Source organism: Gymnoscopelus braueri (genome assembly GCF_963280865.1).
Source record: "Gymnoscopelus braueri genome assembly, chromosome: 16".
Lineage (NCBI taxonomy): Eukaryota > Metazoa > Chordata > Actinopteri > Myctophiformes > Myctophidae > Gymnoscopelus > Gymnoscopelus braueri.
This window is the reverse complement of record NC_137616.1, coordinates 558,794-580,803: the sequence shown is the minus strand read 5'-3', so window position 1 is coordinate 580,803 and position 22,010 is coordinate 558,794. Positions and strand designations below refer to the sequence as shown.

Below are 22,010 nucleotides of genomic sequence, written 5' to 3'. Positions count from 1 at the left end.
TATGTGTGTGTGTGTGTGTGTGTGTGTGTGTGTGGGGGTGGTTTGTGTACGCGTGACTTGTTTTCATAGACCTGGTTGCCTATTTCTCTCGCAGAATCTGGCAACACTGTTATGATACCATAGCATGGGAGGACGAGTATGGAATGTCTCCCCATTGGCTTAAAGGACAGCCAATGATCGAAAACATGTCGAGAATATGTTGACCAGTGCTCTGTCTCTTCAGAGACCAGCCGCTCTTCGAGTTAGCTGGTAAAAAGTGGTTCTCAAACAATTGTTCAAGGACCCCCAAATTGATATGCATTTGGCCGCCGAACCCCATATGAAAATGCTGTGTGTCAGGGACTCCCAAAAGAGAAGATTTGTGTAAAAAAAAAAACTCTTAATACTTATAATAGCAGATGTACAAGCTTGCTGTGAGCGTGTACATCTGCTATTTTTGAATAGCCAATGTACTATAAAATATGGATAAGTGTTAAAATGACTGTGATGCTGCATTAACACATTTTGATGGGGACCCCCTGGAACCCCCCCAAGGGACCCCCTTTGAGAACCACTGCATTAGGCCACGGACCCCCAATCAATCGGAGAATATACAAATAATACCAAATGGTCTGTAACTCTGAGAGTGTTACAGACCTCTAAGAGTCCATTTGGCTCCTAACTATCAGTCATTTAGCTCGATGCCCCCTGGATCTGCCTGAAAGACCCCTGGAGGTCCCAGTACCCCTCTTTTGAGAACCCTGCTGTAAGGACAAAAATATATAAATAAACAAAACAAGGAAAAACTAACTGGAACACTACCTTTACTAGTTTTTAATTTAAAGATTCATTTTGGCCTTTTTATGCCTTTATTATTGACAGGACAGTAGGCTGACAGGAAAAGGGGAGTGAAATGCAGCAAAGAGCGTCGGGATTGGGACTCGAACCCGCGACGCGCGTGCCCGGGCCCGTAAGACAGCTAAGAGGGAGACTTTTTTAGGAAAAAACAACAGTAGGACAGCTGAGAGAGACAATGCAGGAGAGACAGACAGTAGGGCAGTTGAGAGAGAGCGAAGGAGAGACAGACAGTACAGCTGAGAGAGACAATGCAGGAGAGACAGACAGTAGGACAGCTGAGAGAAACAGTTAGAAGAGACAGACCGTAGCACAGCTGGGAGAGAGCGCAGGAGAGACAGGCAGTAGGACAGCTGAGAGAGACAATGCAGGAGAGACAGACAGTAGGACAGCTGAGAGAGAGACAGTGTAGGAAAGACAGACAGTAGTACAGCTGAGAGAGACAATGCAGGAGAGAGACAGTAGGACAGCTGGGAGAGTGACAGTGTAGGAGAGACAGACAGTAGGAAAGCTGAGAAAAAGACAGTGTAGAAGAGACAGACAGTAGGAAAGCTGAGAAAAAGACAGTGTAGGAGAGACAGACAGTAGGAAAGCTGAGAAAAAGACAGTGTAGGAGAGACAGACAGTAGGAAAGCTGAGAAAAAGACAGTGTAGGAGAGACAGACAGTAGGAAAGCTGAGACAAAGACAGTGTAGGAGAGACAGACAGTAGGAAAGCTGAGAAAAAGACAGTGTAGGAGAGACAGACAGTAGGACAACTGAGAGAGAGACCAGAATCGTTTTGAGAGATTTAATTCCAAGAGTGTTTTTTTGTTTTGTTTAGTTTTTTACTACATACAATTCGGCCTGAGATCATTCGACGTAATGCACGTAATGACACCCAGGGTCCTTGGGGGGGGGGTTCCAGGGGGTCCCCAGCTAAATGCGTTAATATAGCATCACAATAATTTGAACCACTTTAACCTTTTATACTTTGGCTATTCAAAAATAACAGATATACAAGCTGTGCCGTGCTATGAGCTTGTAGATCTGCTATTTATGAAAAATCTTGAACATTTGTGCAAACCTTTGAATATATATTATTTTAAAGCAAACATTTGTAACTCAAATCTTTGCTTCTGGGGGTCCCTGGAACAAAATATTTTGAGATGGGGGCCCACGGCCAAATACATAATCATTTTGGGGGTCCTTGACATGAAAAAGTTTAAGAACCGCTGTACCTAATGCATCGATGCATTAGAGGTAAAGAATCTTACCCTCCGGTAGCCACCCTCGGCGCCAAACGGCACTCGGACCCGGACCAGCGGGCCGTGGTATTCCAGGGCGTAGCCTCTAGCTCGTGCGGTGCTGGGGTCCAGGAGTTGTCCCTCCGCTCCGACACCCACAGAGTTACTGCGGAACGCCGCCCCGCTCCCCAGCAGAGGACTCAGGACAATGGGTGTGTCCAACAGCACCGCCACGCCGTCAAATGACCCAGGGTCTACAACCACACAACAACGCTGTCACCGTTTAGAACAGTGTTTCTCAACTTGTGGGTTTAAAACCTTTTTAATACCAAAAAAAGGAACAAAATAAACCATTACTGCATCAAGAGTAAGCAACAAACTATACCAATTCATGAAAACTGGTGAAATGTTGGCCAAATTGTCAAATAATATAAGAAAGAGGCAACATTTTGGGGGCAAAATTCACAATATTTATCTGTGGAACCGAGTCAAACTAAATGTAATGCATACAATTCCAAGTGCTTGTCAGGGTGGGCGGTCCCCAGTTCAAATATGATTATTTTGGGGGGGTCGCGTCCTGAAAAGGTTGAGAGCCACTGGTTTAGAACAGCAATACACAAACCAATGGGCTGTGAGGAATGAGGATATTGAAAGCGGGCCCCCAAATAATCAAAACACTAAGATTGTAATAATATGACATTACTTCCTGTTGACTTGGTCAGTGCTTTGTTTTTTCTTTTATGACAGACACACAGACATACTGAGTGGACAGACACACAGACAGATATACTGAGTGGTAGGCATGTAACGATTTACCGTAAATCGATTTAAAGCGATTCAAACGGGTGACGATTTAAATCGATTTAATAAAAAATGAATCGCGATGTGAAAAATAGCCAGAAGAAACATTTGGACGGGTGGAAAACTGAGTGACGCATTACTTTACCTGAGTTACATCTTCTGATAGTTGTACTTGAATGTTGACATGAAATAATAATCCCGTTTAGTGTTTCATTAGCGCAAGCGTGAAAAAATCTACATATACAGCGTGTAGTGACGCTGCTGGAAAACACCACATTGAAAGGCTAGGATCAAGATACCAAGGATTCAACAGTGATGACACTGTTATGCAACCCGGAAGTAGCACGGATGTACGCCATCATGTTCGAAGCTGGTTATAAAGATACCAAGGATTCGTCAGTGATGTCACAGACATGTGAAAAGACACGTGCAAAAGAAAATACAGGATCTTTGTAAGAGAATTTTCATTCATTTGCTATTGAAGAGAGTGAAAAATCGTATTGTGAACCTAATATCGTGATTCGAATCGTATTGTGAGTTGAGTGAATCGATACATGCCTACTGAGTGGACAGAGACATACCGAGTAGACAGACAGACATACATACTGAGTGTACAGGCCATAGACACGTCAATCATGACCACGGTCAGTTTGTGTCTGAAGAACACAGTTCCATGAAGCACCTCCACAGGAACGCCGTCCACCTGAACACACACACACATACGTAATAATTTATGTATGTCCACGTAAGAGATACAATACAAGGACACAAATATTACAAGGTGCTGTAAAAAATGTACAGTAAGCAAATCTTGGACTAATACCCCCACACCCTTCAGGGGTACAAGTAACAGCATCTTCGCCATACTTGGCGGCTACCGATTGTAGAAGAGATTGCGCAGAATTTTGCAAGCCGTTTAGCTGCTTCTTTTTTTCTTACGACCAACCTATGTACATGTCCTATAAGACAGTGGTTCTTAAACGTTTTCATGTCAAGGACCCCCAAAATGGTATGTATTTGGCCGCGGACCCCCATCTCAAAATATTTTGTTCCAGGGACCCCCCTGAAGCAAAGATTTGAGTTAGAAATGTTTGCTTTAAAAAATTAATATTCAAAAATGTTTGCTTTAAAAAATAAATATTCAAAAGGTTTGCACAAATGTACAAGATTTTTCAAAAATAGCAGATATACAAGCTCGGCACTCGGTGCCGCACTATGAGCTTGTATATCTGCTATTTTTGAATAGCCAAAGTGTAAAAGGTTAAAGTGGTTAAGATTATTGCGATGCTATATTAACACAAATTAAAATGGTTGAAAAATCACTGCTAGAACCGTAAAAATCTTCTCTTATGCAGGTCCTTGGCCTATCTTTAATGGGGGTCCGCAGGCTAATAAGTGTCAATTTGGGGGTCCTTGACATGAAAAAGTTTTGAGAACCACTGCACTAGAAGACAGAACATGTCTTTGCTACATCAACATAAACATGTGTGTACCCTTGCGAGGGCCAATCGTCCACACAAGTCCTGCAAACATCCAGGGGGTCTGAGATTAAACCATTGTTGCCATTGATTTGAGGAGGTAGAGCAGAGGAGGAGTTGTTATTGAGGGAATTTACTGCTTTCCAGAATTTTACAGGATTTTACAGGAAATTTAATTACACGTAATTACATTTTAAAAATAGTTTGATTTAGCCTTTCTAAGAGTAGAGGTGCATCCTTTTCTAATTTGGCGAAAGCAGGCCCAGTGAGCTGGGTCTCCAGAGCGCCTAGCACAAGACCATACTCTGTTCCTTTCATTAAAGGAACAGATGGCGGAGTAAAGAATAACATTGTACGTATGTCACACATGACCCCAACAATCAATTCTCCAGTTCTAGGCAACATAGAAGGGGGGGGGGACTTTTTTCTTATTTCCACACAACAGCTCTAAGGTGTATTAAAGACATAGTTCAATGTTGAAAATGAGTGGTATGCCCCTTATTAATTTTCATCAACTTAAAATCATTTTGTTTGATGGCCTTCCTGCCCTGGTATTTGGCTGTTGTGCCCTCAAACAACTGACAACACCAAAGGCCAAGTGGCCTTGCCCATAAAATGATGACATTTCAGGCCTGGTCTCATCCCTACGTGCGTGCGTTGTACCCACCGTCGTCAGCAGTGCATGGGGCTGCCTGTAGGGGGCTCTCAGCAGCACTCTGTTGAAGCCAGCGGTCAGTGTGTATCCCAGACCGTGTGCTTCGGTCAGTGACATCACCACAGCTTCAGCGTCCTCATCCTCACTAGCAAACAGCAGCTGCCAGGCTGACTGCGCTCTCCTCTGAGCCTGAACACACAACCATTTCATTCATGATCACCATTCATATGGAAATATTTTAAAAAGAAGTTAAGTAATCCAACTAATTTCCTCCCTGTATTGCTTCTCCTTTATTCCATTAAGACCGGGATCTGTGTCATTTTCAGATTTCTTTGGGCTATTCAAAAATAGCAGATCTACAAGCTCATAGCGCGGCACCGAGTGCCGCACTACGAGCTTGTAGATCTGCTATTTTTTTTTAATCGTGATTTTTTTTTTGGCAAACATTTGTAACTCTAATCTTTGCTTCTGGGGGATTCAAAAAATACATGTCTTCTAAATCCCACAGCTTTTCTGAAAAACTGATGTTTCTATATCAGTGGTGCTTAAACTTATTCTTGTCAAGGACACCCCCCCCCCATCAATTTTATTTTTGTCCAGCGACCCCCCAGAAGCAAAGATTTGAGTTACAAATGTTTGCTTAAAAAATATATATATATATATATCTTATATATATATATATATATAAGAAACACCCGTCCTTGGTTCTGGTGACTGATATTGTCCGTCTAATACGTGAGGGGGCCATGTTTTTTCAAAAACTTTTTTATTTCTTTCATTGTTTTTGTGTTTTTACATATGTATTTTTTTATTTCCCCAAATAAATAAATGGGGAAAAAAAGTAATTGAAAAACACTGCCTCCTCACGCATTAGAAGGACAATATCATTCACCGGAACCAAGTATGGTTGTTTTCAATTAATCTAAAATTGTTAAAATTGGATTTTGAAATTACAATTGTACACAGGAAGGGGGTGTGTCTGATACAATGAACATCAAATATCTAAATACTAGGGGTGTGCCCATACACTAATTTCACGATACTATACATGATATTGGGCTCACGATAGCGATACGATACGTTATATGGCACTTTTTTATTATGAAAATATATAGGAGGGGAAAAAAGCTTATGAAAATGTATAGGGGGGGAAAAAGGAAATGCAAACAAATACTTCTGTTTTTGCATTATTATTATTGCAAAAAAATATATATATATATATATATATTTTTTTTAAGCGCCAAAACGATACATATCGTCACGAGAACGTATCGCGATATATCGCGGCACGATATATCGGCACACCCTTACTAAATACTGAATCAAGAAACTTAAAGTGTCTGGGGTGCACACAAAAGAGTAGATGTTAAAATGACTCCAAACATGGTATTTTTTTACATGGAACTAAGTTGTTCTACATGGAAACAATTATGCAAAATAAATTGCAACTATCTCAAATAATTGCGATTAGGTGATTATGTAATCATTGTGACAGGCCTATCTACACACATACTGTACATACATAGAGAGAGATAGAGAGAGAGTTTACCAGAGTGTAAGTATTCTGCCACGCCTCCTTGGAGCTTCCCTGTTCAGGTCCACAGTGTGTCTCTCTGCTCACACTCACCTAGACACATCAACCAATCACAGACGGGTACATACCGCACACATCAACCAACCAGACAGACACGGGTACTGACCTCACAGCAACCAATCAGAGACAGGTCAGGTACAATCAGGCATAGACATATAAATAAAGGTAGACGCCTCCTCCGGCTCTGAAGCGTCTGTATCTCGGGCGCGCTTCCGCTTCCGCAGGGCTAGCGGGAAACTTACAGAAGGGGGCGTTCGGTAGGCCAATCAGAGGCAGGTTGGGGGGACAACTAGATTCTGACAAGTCCTGGAAAAGACATGCTGTGATTGGCCAGTAGTCAACGCACTGTGATTGGCCAGTAGTCACTTTGAGTGGCAGCTTCCCCTGCGGAAGAGCCTTGTATTCGATACAGGTCGCTCCAATGAACTGCAGAGGCCAATGAGGTATCTAGGTTTCTATATCTATGCAATCAGGTATACATTGCCATCATACCAGCCAAATCAGAAGTCATTTAACCCATTCAGACTGGGAACGCATCTGTGTGTCATTTATAGATTTCTTTAGCTATTGAAAAATAGCAGAAATACAAGCTCAGAGCGTGGCACTGAGTGCCGCACAGCTTATAGCTCTGATATTTTTATTTAATTTTATCGTTAAAATGTGCGCAAATCTTTGAATATATGATTTTAACGCGATTTTTTTAATCTCAAATATTTTAACGTATGTTGCTATAATATCAGTTGTTCCCAAACTTTTTCATGTCAAGGACCACCCAAAATGATGTGGCCGTGGACCCTCATCTCAAAATATTTTGTTCCAGGGACCCCCAGAAGTTATAACAGAGTTAAGAATGTTTCCTTTAAAAAAATATATACATATTCAAAGATTTGCACAAATGTTCACGATTTTTTCAAAAATAGCAGATCTACAAGCTCATAGTGCGGCACTCTGTGCCGCGCTATGAGCTTGTAGATCTACTATTTTTTTGAATAGCCAAATAAATCTAAAAATGACACAGATGCGTTCCCGGTCTTAAAGGGTTAAGCTGGGGGAAAAAGGCTCATTGTTGAATTGTAACATTAAAAATGATTTATCATTTGCATTCATGCATGTCACTGTTAGCAGGTCAGTTAGGAGGGAATAGGTGCCATTTTTGTCACCTCCATAAACGTCTCGTCGCAGAGAAGTTCTCTGTGCGACCAGGGCACGGTCACAGCGCAGCTCTGAGTCACACTGTGGCCGGACCACACACCTGCCCCGTCCATCCCCATGATGTGTAGATTGAATGTAAACATCTCATCGTTCTGCAGGGAATGAAAAGAAACACACACACACACACCTTCAGCAGTGTGTACTTGGCAGTGGTGTAAAGTAACTAAGTACATATACTCAAGTACTGTACTTGAGTACAATTTTGAGGTATTTGTACTTTACTTGAGTATTTCCAATTTCCAATACTTTTACTTCTACTCTTGAACATTTTAGTTACTTAGTAGATTTTTATTATTATTACAAAACATACATTACCCACTTCAGACCTATATTCATTTCGGCCATTTGAAAATAGCCGATCTACAAGCTCACAATGCGTCGCATTGTGAGCTTGTAGATCTGCTATTTTCAAAAGATTTGTATACATTTCAAAACGTGTGAAACGGGACATTCTGCATAATGAGTACTTTCTACTTTTGGTACATTAAGTACATTTTTATACCAATACTTTTGTACTTTTACTCAGGTCAATTTTAAATTCCGGACTTCTACTTGCAACAGAGTATTTCTACATTGCAGTATTGATACTTTCACTTAAGTTAAAAAAAAATGTAGTGCTTTTTCCACCACTGGTGTGTACCTGGTTGTGGGTGTAGCAGGAGTAGAAGGATGCTCTCATGGTGTAGAATCCATCCATGCTGAAGGTGCTGAGGGTGTAGCCACACTGAGAGGCCCTCTGATCCGACAGGAGATGGACCCCTTGACCATCTGGAGAGGAACACATCCTTATTTTAGGGGGATTCATCCTGCTTCTAACACAGGGGTCTGTTTCAGGCCAAGGACCCCTTAGCTGAGAGAGAGATGAAACAGGGACCCCCCCCCCCTCTACACCATATCTCTTCACCAAATAGCAGATCTACAAGCTCACAACCCATTGCAAGCTTGTAGACAGGCTATTTTCGCAGAATGTTTGCCTACGTTGACATGCCCAAAATAAGAATGCTTAAGTTCATATAATAAAATATAAAAAACATTAAGTGGTTTAGTTTGTTGAATCTAAAAGGTTAGTAGAAAAGTAAAGAGAGTTGGACTACAGACCAATAAATATGATATGTGTCATTTTAAGATTTCTTTGGGCTATTCAAAAATAGCAGATATACAAGCTCATAGCGCTTGTAGATCTGCTTTTTTTTTAATTATCGTGAAAATGTTTACAAATATTTGAATATATACTGTATATACATTTTTCTTAGCTTCTGGGGGTCCCTGGAACAAATTATTTTCAGATACGGGTCCGTGGCCAAATACATACATACATACACATACATTTCAAAAAACGGTTAGGATTTAGAAGACATTTGTAGAATCCCCCAGAAACAAAGATTTGAGTAAAAAATGAAAAATGTATATTCAAAGATTTGCACACATTTTCACAATGCTAAAAATTGCTCATCTGGTGCACACTGGCTGAGTGGTTAAGGTGATTGACTAGAAATCCCATAGCAGATCTACAAGCTTGTAGATTTTTGAATAGCCAAAGAAATAAATTACACAGATGCGTTCCCGGTCTTAATGGGTTAAAGGAGAATTGCGGACCACGTTTTTCTTACCTTTATATGATGTTATTATATTCTAGGACGAGTGGTATAGTAGAAAAATCTCATAATTCCATCCCGAGTCCACCGCAGCTAAAAACCAGAGCGGACGGTCCATGCTCTAGATCGCATATTTGTATCGCAATTTATATATATATATATATATATAATTATTTTTTTCATATCTGACTTTCACAATGACAGAAAACTGTCCACAGTGTCTATGTGAGATGCGCCCCTCTGGATGACTCGTGAGCCAAGATTTCACCCGTGATCAGAATGTAAACACTATGGCGGCCCATTTTGGACAAAAAACACTCGTGGTGAGGTTTCTGTCATTGTGAAAGTCAGTCATATCATATGAACAAAAAGTATATTTAAAATCGCGATAAAAATATGCGATCTAGAGCATGGACAGTCCGCTCGGGTTTTTAGCTGCGGTGGACTTATGATTTTTTCTATTGTACCACTCGTCCTAGGACATAATAACATCATATAAAGGTAAGAAAAACGTGGTCCGCAATTCTCCTTTAAGGTGAGCTGATCTACAAACCTACGGCCTCGTAGCGAGGCGGAGCGCCAGGCGACCGCACATGAACCCACAGATAACGATCTCTGCATTCTGATTGGACGATGACCTGAGGGAGACCTGTGGGAAGCAGTGGGATGGACTCTGTAAAGCATTGGTTCTCAAAGTGGGGTCCAGGGTCCTTGGGAGGTGGGGGGGGGGGGGGCTAAGGTGGTTAACATAGCATCACAATCATTTTAACGTCTTTCTCCATTTATGACGTTGGGCTATTCAAAAATAAGCTCATAGTGTGGCACTCTGTGCCGCGCTATGAGCTTGTAGATCTGCTATTTTTGAATAGCCAAAGAAATTTAAAAATGACAGAGATGCATTCCCGGTCTTAAAGAGTTAAGAGCTGTATGAATACATTTGAGTCGATGAACAAATAGTAAGGATCAGGATCCTACATCAGCAATATTACAATCAACCAAACAAACAATAGTAAGGAGTAGGGCTGTGAATTGTCTGCTATCTCACGATTTGATTTCTTGGGGTCACGATTCCGTTTTTTTCAGATTTTTTTTAAAACAAACGATTCTCGATTCAAAATAGATTTTTTTCCCCCGATTCAGCCCAGAACTCCTCAAAAACTTTAATTATACAAAAATACTGAAAAAATAAAATATATATATTTTTTGTATCGATTTTTGGAAAATGGGAATCGATTCTGAATCGTCCAACATTAGAATCGTGATTCGAGTATGAATCGTTTTTTTTCACACACAGATTTTCAGATTCCAGATCAGTGACTGACGGGCAATAATAACATCAGCAAAAAGCAAACAAAAAAAGAACCAATACTTTACCTGTGTGTGTTTGTGTGTTTGGTTGTCCAGCAGACAGGATCCACAGACTGCAAACAGGTTTTAAATGTCACTGCTTCGTTGCTCAATACAGGACATCTACTGGAAGACTAAAGCTATATTCACACTAAATCACTGGTTCTCAAATGGTGGTCCAGGGACAATTTACAATTTAGGGTTTAGGCATTTAGCAGATGCTCTTAATCTAGAGGGGTTTACAGTAAGCAAGGTCAACACAAGGTAATACATCAAATGCATAGAAATAGTAATAGTAATCTAGGATCATAAACTAAGAACTTATCAGTCTTAACAGTATAATATTAAACAATACATAATCTGTGCATTGAAAATATACAAACCAGTGGTGGAAAGTAACTAAGTACATTTACTCAAGTACTGTACTTAATTACAATTTTGAGGCCTTTTTACTTTACTGGAGTATTTCTAATTTTCAGTACTTTTACTCCACTACATCTCAGAGGCAAATATTGCACTTTTACTCCACTACAATTATTTTAAAACTTTAGTTACTAGTTACTTTGCAGATACACATTATTAAATTATAAAACATACATTAACCACTTTACCCCTATTTTATACCGAGGGTATTTGCAAATAGCAGATCTACAAGCTCACAACGCATGGCGACACGTTGTTGTAGATCTGCTATTTTCAAACATTATAGTGCTTTTACTTTTGTTACTTTAAGTATATTTTGATGTCAATACTTTTGTACTTTTACTCAAGTACATTTTTATTCCAGACTTTAACTTTTACTTAAGTAAAACATGCGAGTACTTTTTCCACCACCGATACAAACTATAGGATGCCAGGTCAACAAATGAACCTGGCATCCGTCTACATAACATGCCATCTAAATTAACCTTTGCATAAGCCCGCAAGGTCGTCAAGGCTAGGGACACCCAGGGTTCCTTGAGGGGGTTCCAAGTGGACCCTTACCAGTGGCGGAACAACTCAAAGCCGGGCCGGTAGGCACAGCACAGTGATCAGGCCCCCCCCCCCCAGGGTGAAGCGTGAGGTTTTAGGGTGAGGTGGAGCACGCAAAGTACGTCTAAATCTAATAAAATAAAAGGTCCATGTGATCTGACGGCCCGGGTTGCGGGCCCGTAGGCGGCCGCCTACCTAGCCTACCCGGACACTCCGCCACTGACCCTTACAGATCTGTAACTCTGTGAGTGTACAAATGGAACCCGGTCTATTGGGTTCCATTTGTACACCAGTTGTGTAAAGTAACTAAGTAATTTACTCAAGTACTGTACTTACAATAAGTACAATTGTGAGATATTTTTTTTACTTTGCTGCAGTATTTCCAATTTTCAGTATTTTGGAGATTTAGATTATCACAAAACATACATTACCCACTTCAGCCCTGTATACATTTCGGCCATTTGAAAATAGCCGATCTAAATGTAGATCTGCTATTTTCAAAACATTTTTATACATTTGAAAACTTCTGCGCAATGAGTACTTTCGGTACTTTAAGTACATTTTGATACCAATACTTTTGCACTTTTACTCAAGTAAATGTTTTATTCCGGACTTTTACTTGTAACAGAGTGTTTCTACATTGCAGAATTGATACTTTTACTTAAGTAAGAAATGTGAGTACTTTTTCCACCACTCTTGTACGCTCTCACAGCTATGCGGAGGGTCCTTAGGACTAAGTAAAAACAGCACTGAACTCACCTGAGGCAAACAGCCAGAGTTAAAGTCATTCTGAAACCAAGTGCTAACATTAATGCTGGCCCTAGACCAGCTCAAACATCAACACTGACCGTCTATATCAAGTCAAACAGTATCACTGATCCTGGACCAGCTCTAACATGTAACCAGGCTGACAGAGTCAAAGCTCCCAAGCTGTGCTGATTTCACCAGCTGACTGGTTGTTGTGGAAACCATCCAGGTCCAAGCTGTGAGTGATTTGAGGGTGTGATCAGTGGTGTAAAGTAACTAAGTACATCTACTCAAGTACTGTACTTAAGTACAATTTTGAGGTATTCTTTTACTTTACTGGAGTATTTCCAATTTTCTGTACCTTTACTTCTACTCCACTACATCTCAGAGGCAAATATTGCACTTTTACTCCACTTCAATTATTTGAAAACTTGAGTTACTAGTTACTTTGTAGATTTTGATTATTATTACAAAACATACATTAACCACTTCAGCCCTATATACATTTCGGCCATTTGAAAATAGCAGATCTACAAGCTCACAATGCGCCACGATGCGACACATTGTGAGCTTGTAGATCGGCTATTTTCAAAACATTTGTATACATTGGAAACTTGAAATGGGACATTCTGCACAATGAGTATTTTTTTCTTTTGGTACTTTATGTACATTTTTATACCAATACCTTTATACTTTTACTCAGGTAAATGTGTGTGTGTGTGTGTGTGTGTGTGTGTGTGTGTGTGCGTGCGTTTCAATTGTTGTTATTCAATTCAATAGAGGGGAAAAACACAGCTTTATTCAGTAGAAATGTTACTCATTTTGTTTTCTTATCTCTCTGTCTGTCTGTCCAACAGGTCCAGTGAAGACTCCAGCTTTAGGAACTGGTTTCTACAGCAGCATTGGGAAAGAGTCACGAACCCAGACATTACAGAATGGTACACACACACACACACACACACACACCTGCATAAATAGCTAACGTACATGTTGACATGGTCTCCAGGACTCGAATGTGCACGGGACGACCCCAAAGGATTTCTAGTCAATCACCTTAACCACTCAGCCAGTGTGCACCAGACAAGCATTTTTTTTTAGCAAAAAGCAAGTGGGATTTGAACCCACACCCCACAGCAACATTTCAATCTTCAGAATGTGACTGATGGGTTAAATTGACCCTTATATCTCCATTACCTGCAGCATCTCTGACATCTTTAAGAAAGCCACGAGTGCATCAAACAGCTTTGTCACAGTAAAGATGATAGCAAAGATAAGGCTCGTTGGTCTACTCTAGGGGTATGAGTCTCGCCTACTGTGTGAGAGATTCTGGGTTTTATCTCGATCTAGCCCTCCTGGGTTGGAAAATGCTCTCGTCATACATTCTGCAGTCTTAACGTTTGCAATTCATCTCATGTCAAATATTCTTCAAGAAAAGTATGCATGCAGTAAATTGAATACGGCCTGATAAATACACCTTCAGTTTAGACATGTCCCACGTTGTCGGCAGGATTCTAACCTGCGCAGGGAGAATGCAGTGCCTTACAAGCTCATTGCCTTAACCACTACTAACAGACACGGCACACACACAAACACACACACACCGGACGAGCAATTATTGGCAAAGACAAAGTGGGACTTGTGCCCACACTCCAAACAACATTTAATTATTCAGACTAATTGTTTAAAGCTAACGTCCTGTCTCCATTACATACTGCATCACTCTGTGGCAGTGGCTCAGGGGTAGAGTGGCAGGTATAGCGGCCGGATGGGAACTGCGTGAGTTCCCAGTTCGGTCCTGGGCTCCCCCAGAGTTAATGTCCTTGACCAAAGATGCTGAACCCCTAATTGCTCCCGATGAGCAGGTTGGTGTCTTGCATTTCCTCCGCCGTGTGTGTGAGAATGGGTGAACGAAATGCACAATCTATGTCAGTGTTGATTTCGTCGAAGAAAAATGTATATAGACTTTTTTCACTGACGAAAACTAAGCTATGATGACTAAAACTGAGACTATATTGACAATTTCGTCAACAAATAAAAACTAGACTAAAATGCTATGGGGAGGGACTAGTAAAGAAGAGATCCAGAAGAACTAAAAGACAAGTCATTTTATGTTTGGTTGCGCTCGGGTGTTGCACTCTGAAAATAGCAGATCTACAAGCTCGTAGATTGTAGATCATCTACTTTCAGGTGTAGATCATCTACTTTCAGGTGTATCAGGCATTACGATGCCATCAAGGTATCGGCAAAATAAATTTTAGTCGACTAAATCAACTGCAGATTTAGTCGACTATAATCTTATGATATATCGCTATATTAACGCACCATTTATCACTGACCTCTTCAAGTAAGTCACATGTGCAACAAACAGTCGTAACAGACTGAAAATGGTAGGAATAGTGTGGCTCGTTGGTCTAGGGGTATGATTCTCGCTTCGGGTGCGGGAGGTCCTGGGTTCAAATCCTGGACGAGCCCTGCCTTCACTTTTCCGAGTTTAAGTCTGTGAAAGAAGTACAACTCACGTGCATGTAGCTACACAATGAGAACATTTAGCCCGGAGGTCTATAAGGACTTTGACAGTGGTGGAAAAAGTACTCAAATGTTTTACTTAAGTAAAAGTATCAATACTGCAATGTAGAAGTATTTTGGTACAAGTAAAAGTACTAAAACGTTTGAAAATAGCAGATCTACAAGCTCACAACGCGTCGTATTGTGACGGGTTGTGTGCTTGTAGATCGTCTATTTTCAAATAGCCTAGGTATAAAATAGGGCTAAAGTGGTTAATGTATGTTTTATAATGTAATAATGTATATCTGCAAAACTAGTAACTATTAACTAAAGTTTTCAAATAATTGTAGTGGATTAAAAGTACAATATTTGCCTCTGAGATGTAGTGGAGTAGAAGTAAAAGTACAGACAATTGGAAATACTCCAGTAAAGGTACCTCAAAATGTTACTTAAGTACAGTACTTGAGTAAATGTACTTAGTTACTTTACACCACTGGACTTTGGGGTGGAAAAGAGAGGGAAAGCTCAAGGCCGTTATTTTGAATCTCGGCCACGACAGATTGACCAATCTGCACAGATTTAACGACTACCAGTCTGCTCTTCAACCACGCCAGCAGTGGTGGAAAGTAACTAAGTACATTTACTTAAGTACTGTACTTGTGAGGTATTTATATATACTTTACTTGAGTATTTCCAATTTCCAATACTTTTACTTCTACTCCACTACATCTGGGATCTATATATTGTACTTTTACTCTACTACCTTTATTTGAAAACTTTAGTTACTAGTTACTTTGTAGATTTGGATTATTATTACACAACGTACATGAACCACTTCAGGCCTATATACATTTTGGCCATTTGAAAATAGCAGATCTACAAGCTTGTAGATCGGCTATTTTCAAAAGATTTGTATACATTTTTACACATATGAGACCTTGTGAAATGGGACATTCTGCATAAACAGTACTTTAACTTTTGGTACTTTAAGTACATTTTGATGCCAATACTTTAGTACTTTTACTCAAGTAAATGTTTAATTCCGGGCTTTTACTCGTAACAGAGTATTTCTATACTGCCGTATTGATACTTTTACTTAAGTAAAACATGTGAGTACCTTTTCCACCACTGGTGTGTTTACATAGGATGTGTGTTTGTGTCTTGTGTTCCAGGGAGGCGTCAGATACAGCAGCTGGGCAGCCAGCTGCAGTTGAACCAACACTGTCTGGACACGGCCTTCAACTTCTTCAAGATGGTGGTCAGCAAACATCTGACCAGAGGGAGGAAGATGGCCCACATCATCGCTGCCTGCCTTTACCTGGTGTGCAGGACGGAGGGAACGCCACGTATCCTTCGATAAAGCGACACGCGCTTTCACATTCAGCGAAACACTCAAAACATCAGCTTTTAATGAGAAGAAATGCAGTCTTTTTTTTTCTCACTTAACCCCATTCAATCCGGGAACGCATCTGTGTCACTTAAGAGTTCTTTGGGCTATTCAAAAATAGCAGATATACAAGCTCATAGCGTGGCACCGAGTGCCACGCTATGAGCTTGTAGATCTGCTATTTTATTTTATTTTATTTATACTACATTTTTATCCCACGATTTTGTAAGCTTTTTTTTCACCCTGTGCCAAGTGATCCTGGGCGCTACACTCCCCCCACCAGCCTAGGGAGCCCAGGGCTGAGCTCATGCCTCCTTCAATGCATGAGAGCCAACTGACCTTCTTGTCACCTGACAGGGGGGAGTTTCCCCCGGTAGGACGTAGCGCGTGGAAGGAACACGTTATTCCAACCAGTTCCTTTCCCCTCCATCAGGCTGTCATGGGGGAGGCGGTATAGCGACCAGGATTACTGCATGTTTTTGTGAGGGTATTACCTACGGGGAGAACATGCAAACTCCACACAGAGTAGGCCCTTTCGCCAACCCCACTTAGGGTATGGGTAGATCTGCTATTTTTGATACAATCTTGAAAATGTGTGCAAATCTCAATGAATATATAGTATATTCTACATGTCTTCTAAATCCTAACTGTTTTTTTAAGAGAATTATGTTGCTATAATATCAGTGGTTTTCAAACTTTTTCATATCAAGGACCCCCAACATGATATATATTTGGCCGCGGACCCCCATCTCAAAATATTTTGTTCCAGGGACCCCCTCCCCCAGAAGCAAAGATATGAGTTAAAAATGTTCGCTTTAAAAAATATTCATTCAAAGGTTTGCACAAATGTTCAAGATTTTTCAAAATTAGCAGATCTACAAGTGTCGCGCTATGAACTTACTTGTATGTCTGCTATTTTTGTATAGCCAAAGTATAAAATATGGATAAAGTGGTTACACAGATGCGTTCCCGGTCTTAATGGGTTAAATTGTATAATTGTTTTTCATGAAACAATACACAAGACATAAGACAAACAAGTAGACATCACACAATGTTGCCAGACATCATCTTATATAAAATCAAAAAGACAAATGCTGTTCTTTCTATGTTAAGATTATGAATTGCAGTTGTAGACACAGCCTCTAGGGGCTGCTAGAGCTTTGTTTTTAAACCCTCTGGATTGAATTGAAGTGTGCAGACTTTCCTCAACTGTCCTACAGACATGCTGCTTGACCTCAGTGACCTTCTGCAGGTAGGAACACCTTACTGGTCTCTACTGGTTTAAACTGGTTTATACTGGCTCAACTAGCTTGTTATCACTGATGGGGCTGCAACTATCAATTATTTTCTTAGCAATCATTCTGTCGATTACCGTTTCGATTAATCCAACAACATAATTGGTTTTGTTGATTTGTATAAATCAATGAATCGTTAACCACTTAAATGCTATTTTTTTACTTCAAAAATAGTGAAAATAGCTTGAGCTTGTAGATCAGCTAATTTTTTTTTTTTTATCCAAAATTTGGCCTACAATGACATGCCCAAAGTAGATATTGATTAATAATTATTTATTATCATTTATTTAAAAAAAAAATCAAATGATCTATTATGTTTAATTTTTCATCTTGTTATAATCGATTCAATCGACTCGTTTGATAAAGCACCCCGAGTCACTGATTTTTAACTGATTTATAGATAAATAAATAACCATACACAGCAAAGGTCAAATGTGATTGTGGGTGATTTGTGTGAACTTTGACCTTTCGGTCCACAGGTCAACGTTTATATCCTGGGAAAGACCTTCCTTCTATTGGCCAGAGAGCTTTGTATCAACACCCCTGCTATAGGTAAATACTGTCCTCCTATTGGCCAACACCCCTGCTATAGTTAAATACTGTCCTCCTATAATTGGTCAACACCCCTGCTATAGGTAAATACTCAATGTATATACCTGCGGTCGGGAACAGGCGGCCAAAACAAAACCTGTGGGCCCCCATGCTTTACTTTAGCAAAATATGAATCTCATGGCTAAGTTCAGAGGAGAACGTAATTACCAGAATCTCTCTCTCTCTCTCTCTCTCTCTCTCTCTATATCTCTCTATCTCTCTCTCTCTCTCTCTCTCTCTCTCTCTCTCTCTCTCTCACTGCTCACAAATAAACAGCCCCTCTCTCACACACGCCTGCTCACTATCTCATTCTGTTTTGTGTAGTGTTTTTGGATTATTCTGGAAATACAGTAGGCTTATACAGGACTGGACAGTAATATTGCGGTTCTATGTGGGACTAAATGGCACTTCATGTGTGTTTCTCGTAACACAACGGACGACCTATGAAGTTATGGAATTGTGCAGGTCACCAGGAGATTGACGCTTGGGTAAAAAACAAAACACTGTTTGTACAAATGTGTTTGGTTAATGTTAATGCTAATTGGGCTATTTAATGAACTAAATTAGTGAATCAATTAACCTTCAGATCCAATCTTCCAATATGGCTGCTGTGCATAGAGCCTATTACAGTTTTTCACAATTGTTAACACACAAAAAGCAAAAATTCGGCACAATTTTCACAACCTTAACTTCATGTACTAATCGCTCGACCCAATTTGGCACTACTTCACACTCCCTTATCTGCATTAGACTCTGACTTTCCTTCTTTACACTCATCACTATCATTACATTATCACCTTGTTGTCCAAACACTACACACAATGTTCAGTACATTATCACCTTGTTGTCCAAACACTACACACAATGTTCAGTTGTTGCACACTCTTCTCACGCAAAATCTCAAAGCAACAATTTACAACACACCTTGTTGTCCAAACACTACACACAATGTTCAGTTGCTGCACACACTTCTCACGCAAAATCTCAAAGCATCAATCTATAACACCTAAATAGTCAAATCTCTAAACATTCATGTCTGGTGAGCAATTTGCACCACCGGGCTGCTCCAGTGCGTGAGTGGTTCCAGGACCACCCAAATTTTTCCGTTCTGTACCTTCGACCTTATTCTCCTTTCCTGAATCCCATTGAGGAGTTATTTTGAGCTTGGAGGTGGAAGGTAAATGAACGGAACCCACAGAGCCGGGTCCCACTGCTCCAGGCCATGGAGGAGGCTTGTGGCGACGTCACTGTTAGGGTGTGAATCTTCTGCTATCTCACGATTCGATTCGATTCCGATTCTTGGGGTCACGATTCTGATTCTTTTCAGATTTTTTCAAAACAAACGATTCTCGATTAGTAAAATATGTTTTTTTCCAATTCAAAATCGAAAAATGTCAATTTACAAAAATCGTAAAAATCGATTGCAGCCCTAGTCACTGTTGAGGCCTGTCAGGGCTTCATGCGCCAGTCGAGGCGTTTTCCAACGCTGCTTGGACAGGGAGAACATTGCCTATGATGTGGATGAGGCCCTCTGGCCAGACATGAACCGGAGGCATGATGCCTAAATCATGTAGAGAAATAAAACATTTTTGGCTGCATATTTGTTTTGTTTTATGTTTGAAAAAAGTAGGCCTACACTGAGTCATTTTACAAAAGGAGAAATGGCTCATTCTCCAGAGTCATTGTCATGGTGTGTTCCATTTCTATGATTGTGTTTTCAATTTTGCCCTGCAGTGTGCTGTAAATGTTTGTTAGTGTGCAGCACATGCTTATTGTGTGTACTGTAATGAATGGTATGTGTGTGTCATTTGAAAATATGGCTGTGTGTACCAAATGAAAACACGAGTTCCATTTTGTGAACAGTTAAAAGATTTGATGGCAAAGAGTCATCTTGCAAAGGCAGCGTGGGGTTTAGCATTTTGTGTGTACTGTAATGAATGGTATGTGTGTGTCATTTGAAAATATGGCTGTGTGTACCAAATGAAAACACGAGTTCCATTTTGTGAACAGTTAAAAGATTTGATGGCAAAGAGTCATCTTGCAAAGGCAGTGTGGGGTTTAGCATTTTGTGTGTGAGGTTTTCAGTTTTGTGTGTGCAGTTTTGAGAAAGCCGTTATTGTTTGGAGAAACGTGTGTTAACAATTGGTCAATGTCTATATATATATATATATATAGATATAGATATAGATATAGATATAGATATAGATATATAGATATATAGATATATAGATATATAGATATATAGATATATAGATATAGATATACGGAAACCTTGTTTTACACATGCGTAATGTTTCAGATCCCTGCCTGTATATTCCTCGTTTCGCTCACATGCTGGAGTTTGGGGAGAAGACTCACCTGGTTTCCATGACAGCCCTGAGACTCCTGCAGAGGATGAAACGAGACTGGATGCACACTGGAAGAAGACCTAGTGGGCTGTGTGGAGCAGGTACACATTACATCAGTGGTGTAAAGTAACTAAGTACATTTACTCAAGTACTGTACTTAAGTACACTTTTGAGGTGTTTTTACTTTACTGGAGTATTTCCAATTTTCAGTACTTTTACTTCTACTACACTACATCTCAGAGACAAATATTGTACTTTTACTCCATTAAAATATTTTAAAACTAGGGGTTACGTAGGTAACCCCAGTTTTCTTAGTTTCGTAGTAAGAAACTTACTTATGGGATATCATCGCCCTCTGGCGATTGCACAGAGCACAACACATGAGCTCCCGGAAACAATCTTCGATTGGACAGGGTTCTGTGACGCAAACCGGAAACCAGTTGGGTTATAAAGCCCCCAGCGTCACCAGGTTCGTCCTCTGATACCCTTCACTCTGCACGCTAGTCGAAGCGCACAGAAGGGGTTTCCGGGTTACCTACGTAACCCCTAGTTGTTCTTTTCGTTTCTACATGAGAAACTTACTTATGGGACTCATAGACCCCCCTGGGGAGTCCCAGGAGCAACCCTATCCAACCTGTACGCCCCAAGGTCAAAAGGTCATGCCTCCCGGCAAGACCCCGACCCCCAGACGCATGACCCAAAAGGTCATAAGGAAGGGAAACGAGACAGGAGCCCTTCAGATGAACCTGACCTCCCCTGAAAGAGAATCAGGCTCCTGTCCTCCCCTCCCATCCCTAGGCCTGGCCCAGCCGGCCCCAGGGAAACAGAAAGGAGACCACCGGTCAAGGGAAGAGAAACCAGCCAAAGCCAGTGCCGGTCTCCCCTGACCATAGTCCCACCCCATCTCGACCACAAATGACACCCCAGGTGCCATCACGGTCGAGCCAGGGCTACAGAGGTAAAACCCTCTGTCAATACTCCACGCTGGACGGCCAGCGGCAATAACTGTGTCCCCAAGGGACATGTATCACCGGTCCAACCACCTCCGGTCGTTCACCGACCCCTCACGGGCCAGACCCACAGGTCCAAATCCCCGGGGAACTCGTGAAACACCTCATCCCCGCCTTGCCTCAGAAGATCTCTGAAAAGCGGGAGAGGCCAGGGTTCAGCGTAGAGGAGAGGAGCGATCTCCGACCTCCACACTCCCCATGCTGGGGCCACCAGCAGGACCGTCCTGCCTTGGACCCTGACCCGCTCCAGAACGGACAGGATCAGTTCCAAAGGTGGGAAAGCATACAGCAGAACGTCCGGCCAGACGTGTGCCAACGCGTCCACTCCCAAGGAGAAATCCTTGTGATTCAAAGGATTTCCCCCGGACGCAAACAGGTCAATCCGAGCCCGACCGAACCGGAGCCAGATCAGGC

The 22,010-nt window shown here is 41.0% G+C and overlaps 1 protein-coding gene across 3 annotated transcripts in view; it reads left to right on the top strand.

Annotated features, from left to right (window-relative positions):
• The window catches only part of brf1b (BRF1 general transcription factor IIIB subunit b), a 95,186-nt gene that overhangs the window by 30,605 nt on the left and 42,571 nt on the right, over positions 1 to 22,010 (top strand). For all 3 annotated transcript variants that reach the window (XM_080452296.1, XM_080452298.1, XM_080452297.1), the window contains 5 exons: positions 13,318 to 13,398; positions 16,138 to 16,311; positions 17,573 to 17,604; positions 18,127 to 18,199; positions 20,538 to 20,687. In XM_080452296.1, coding sequence (XP_080308422.1) covers positions 13,318 to 13,398; positions 16,138 to 16,311; positions 17,573 to 17,604; positions 18,127 to 18,199; positions 20,538 to 20,687 — 510 coding nt within the window. The remainder of the gene's footprint in view (positions 1 to 13,317; positions 13,399 to 16,137; positions 16,312 to 17,572; positions 17,605 to 18,126; positions 18,200 to 20,537; positions 20,688 to 22,010) is intronic.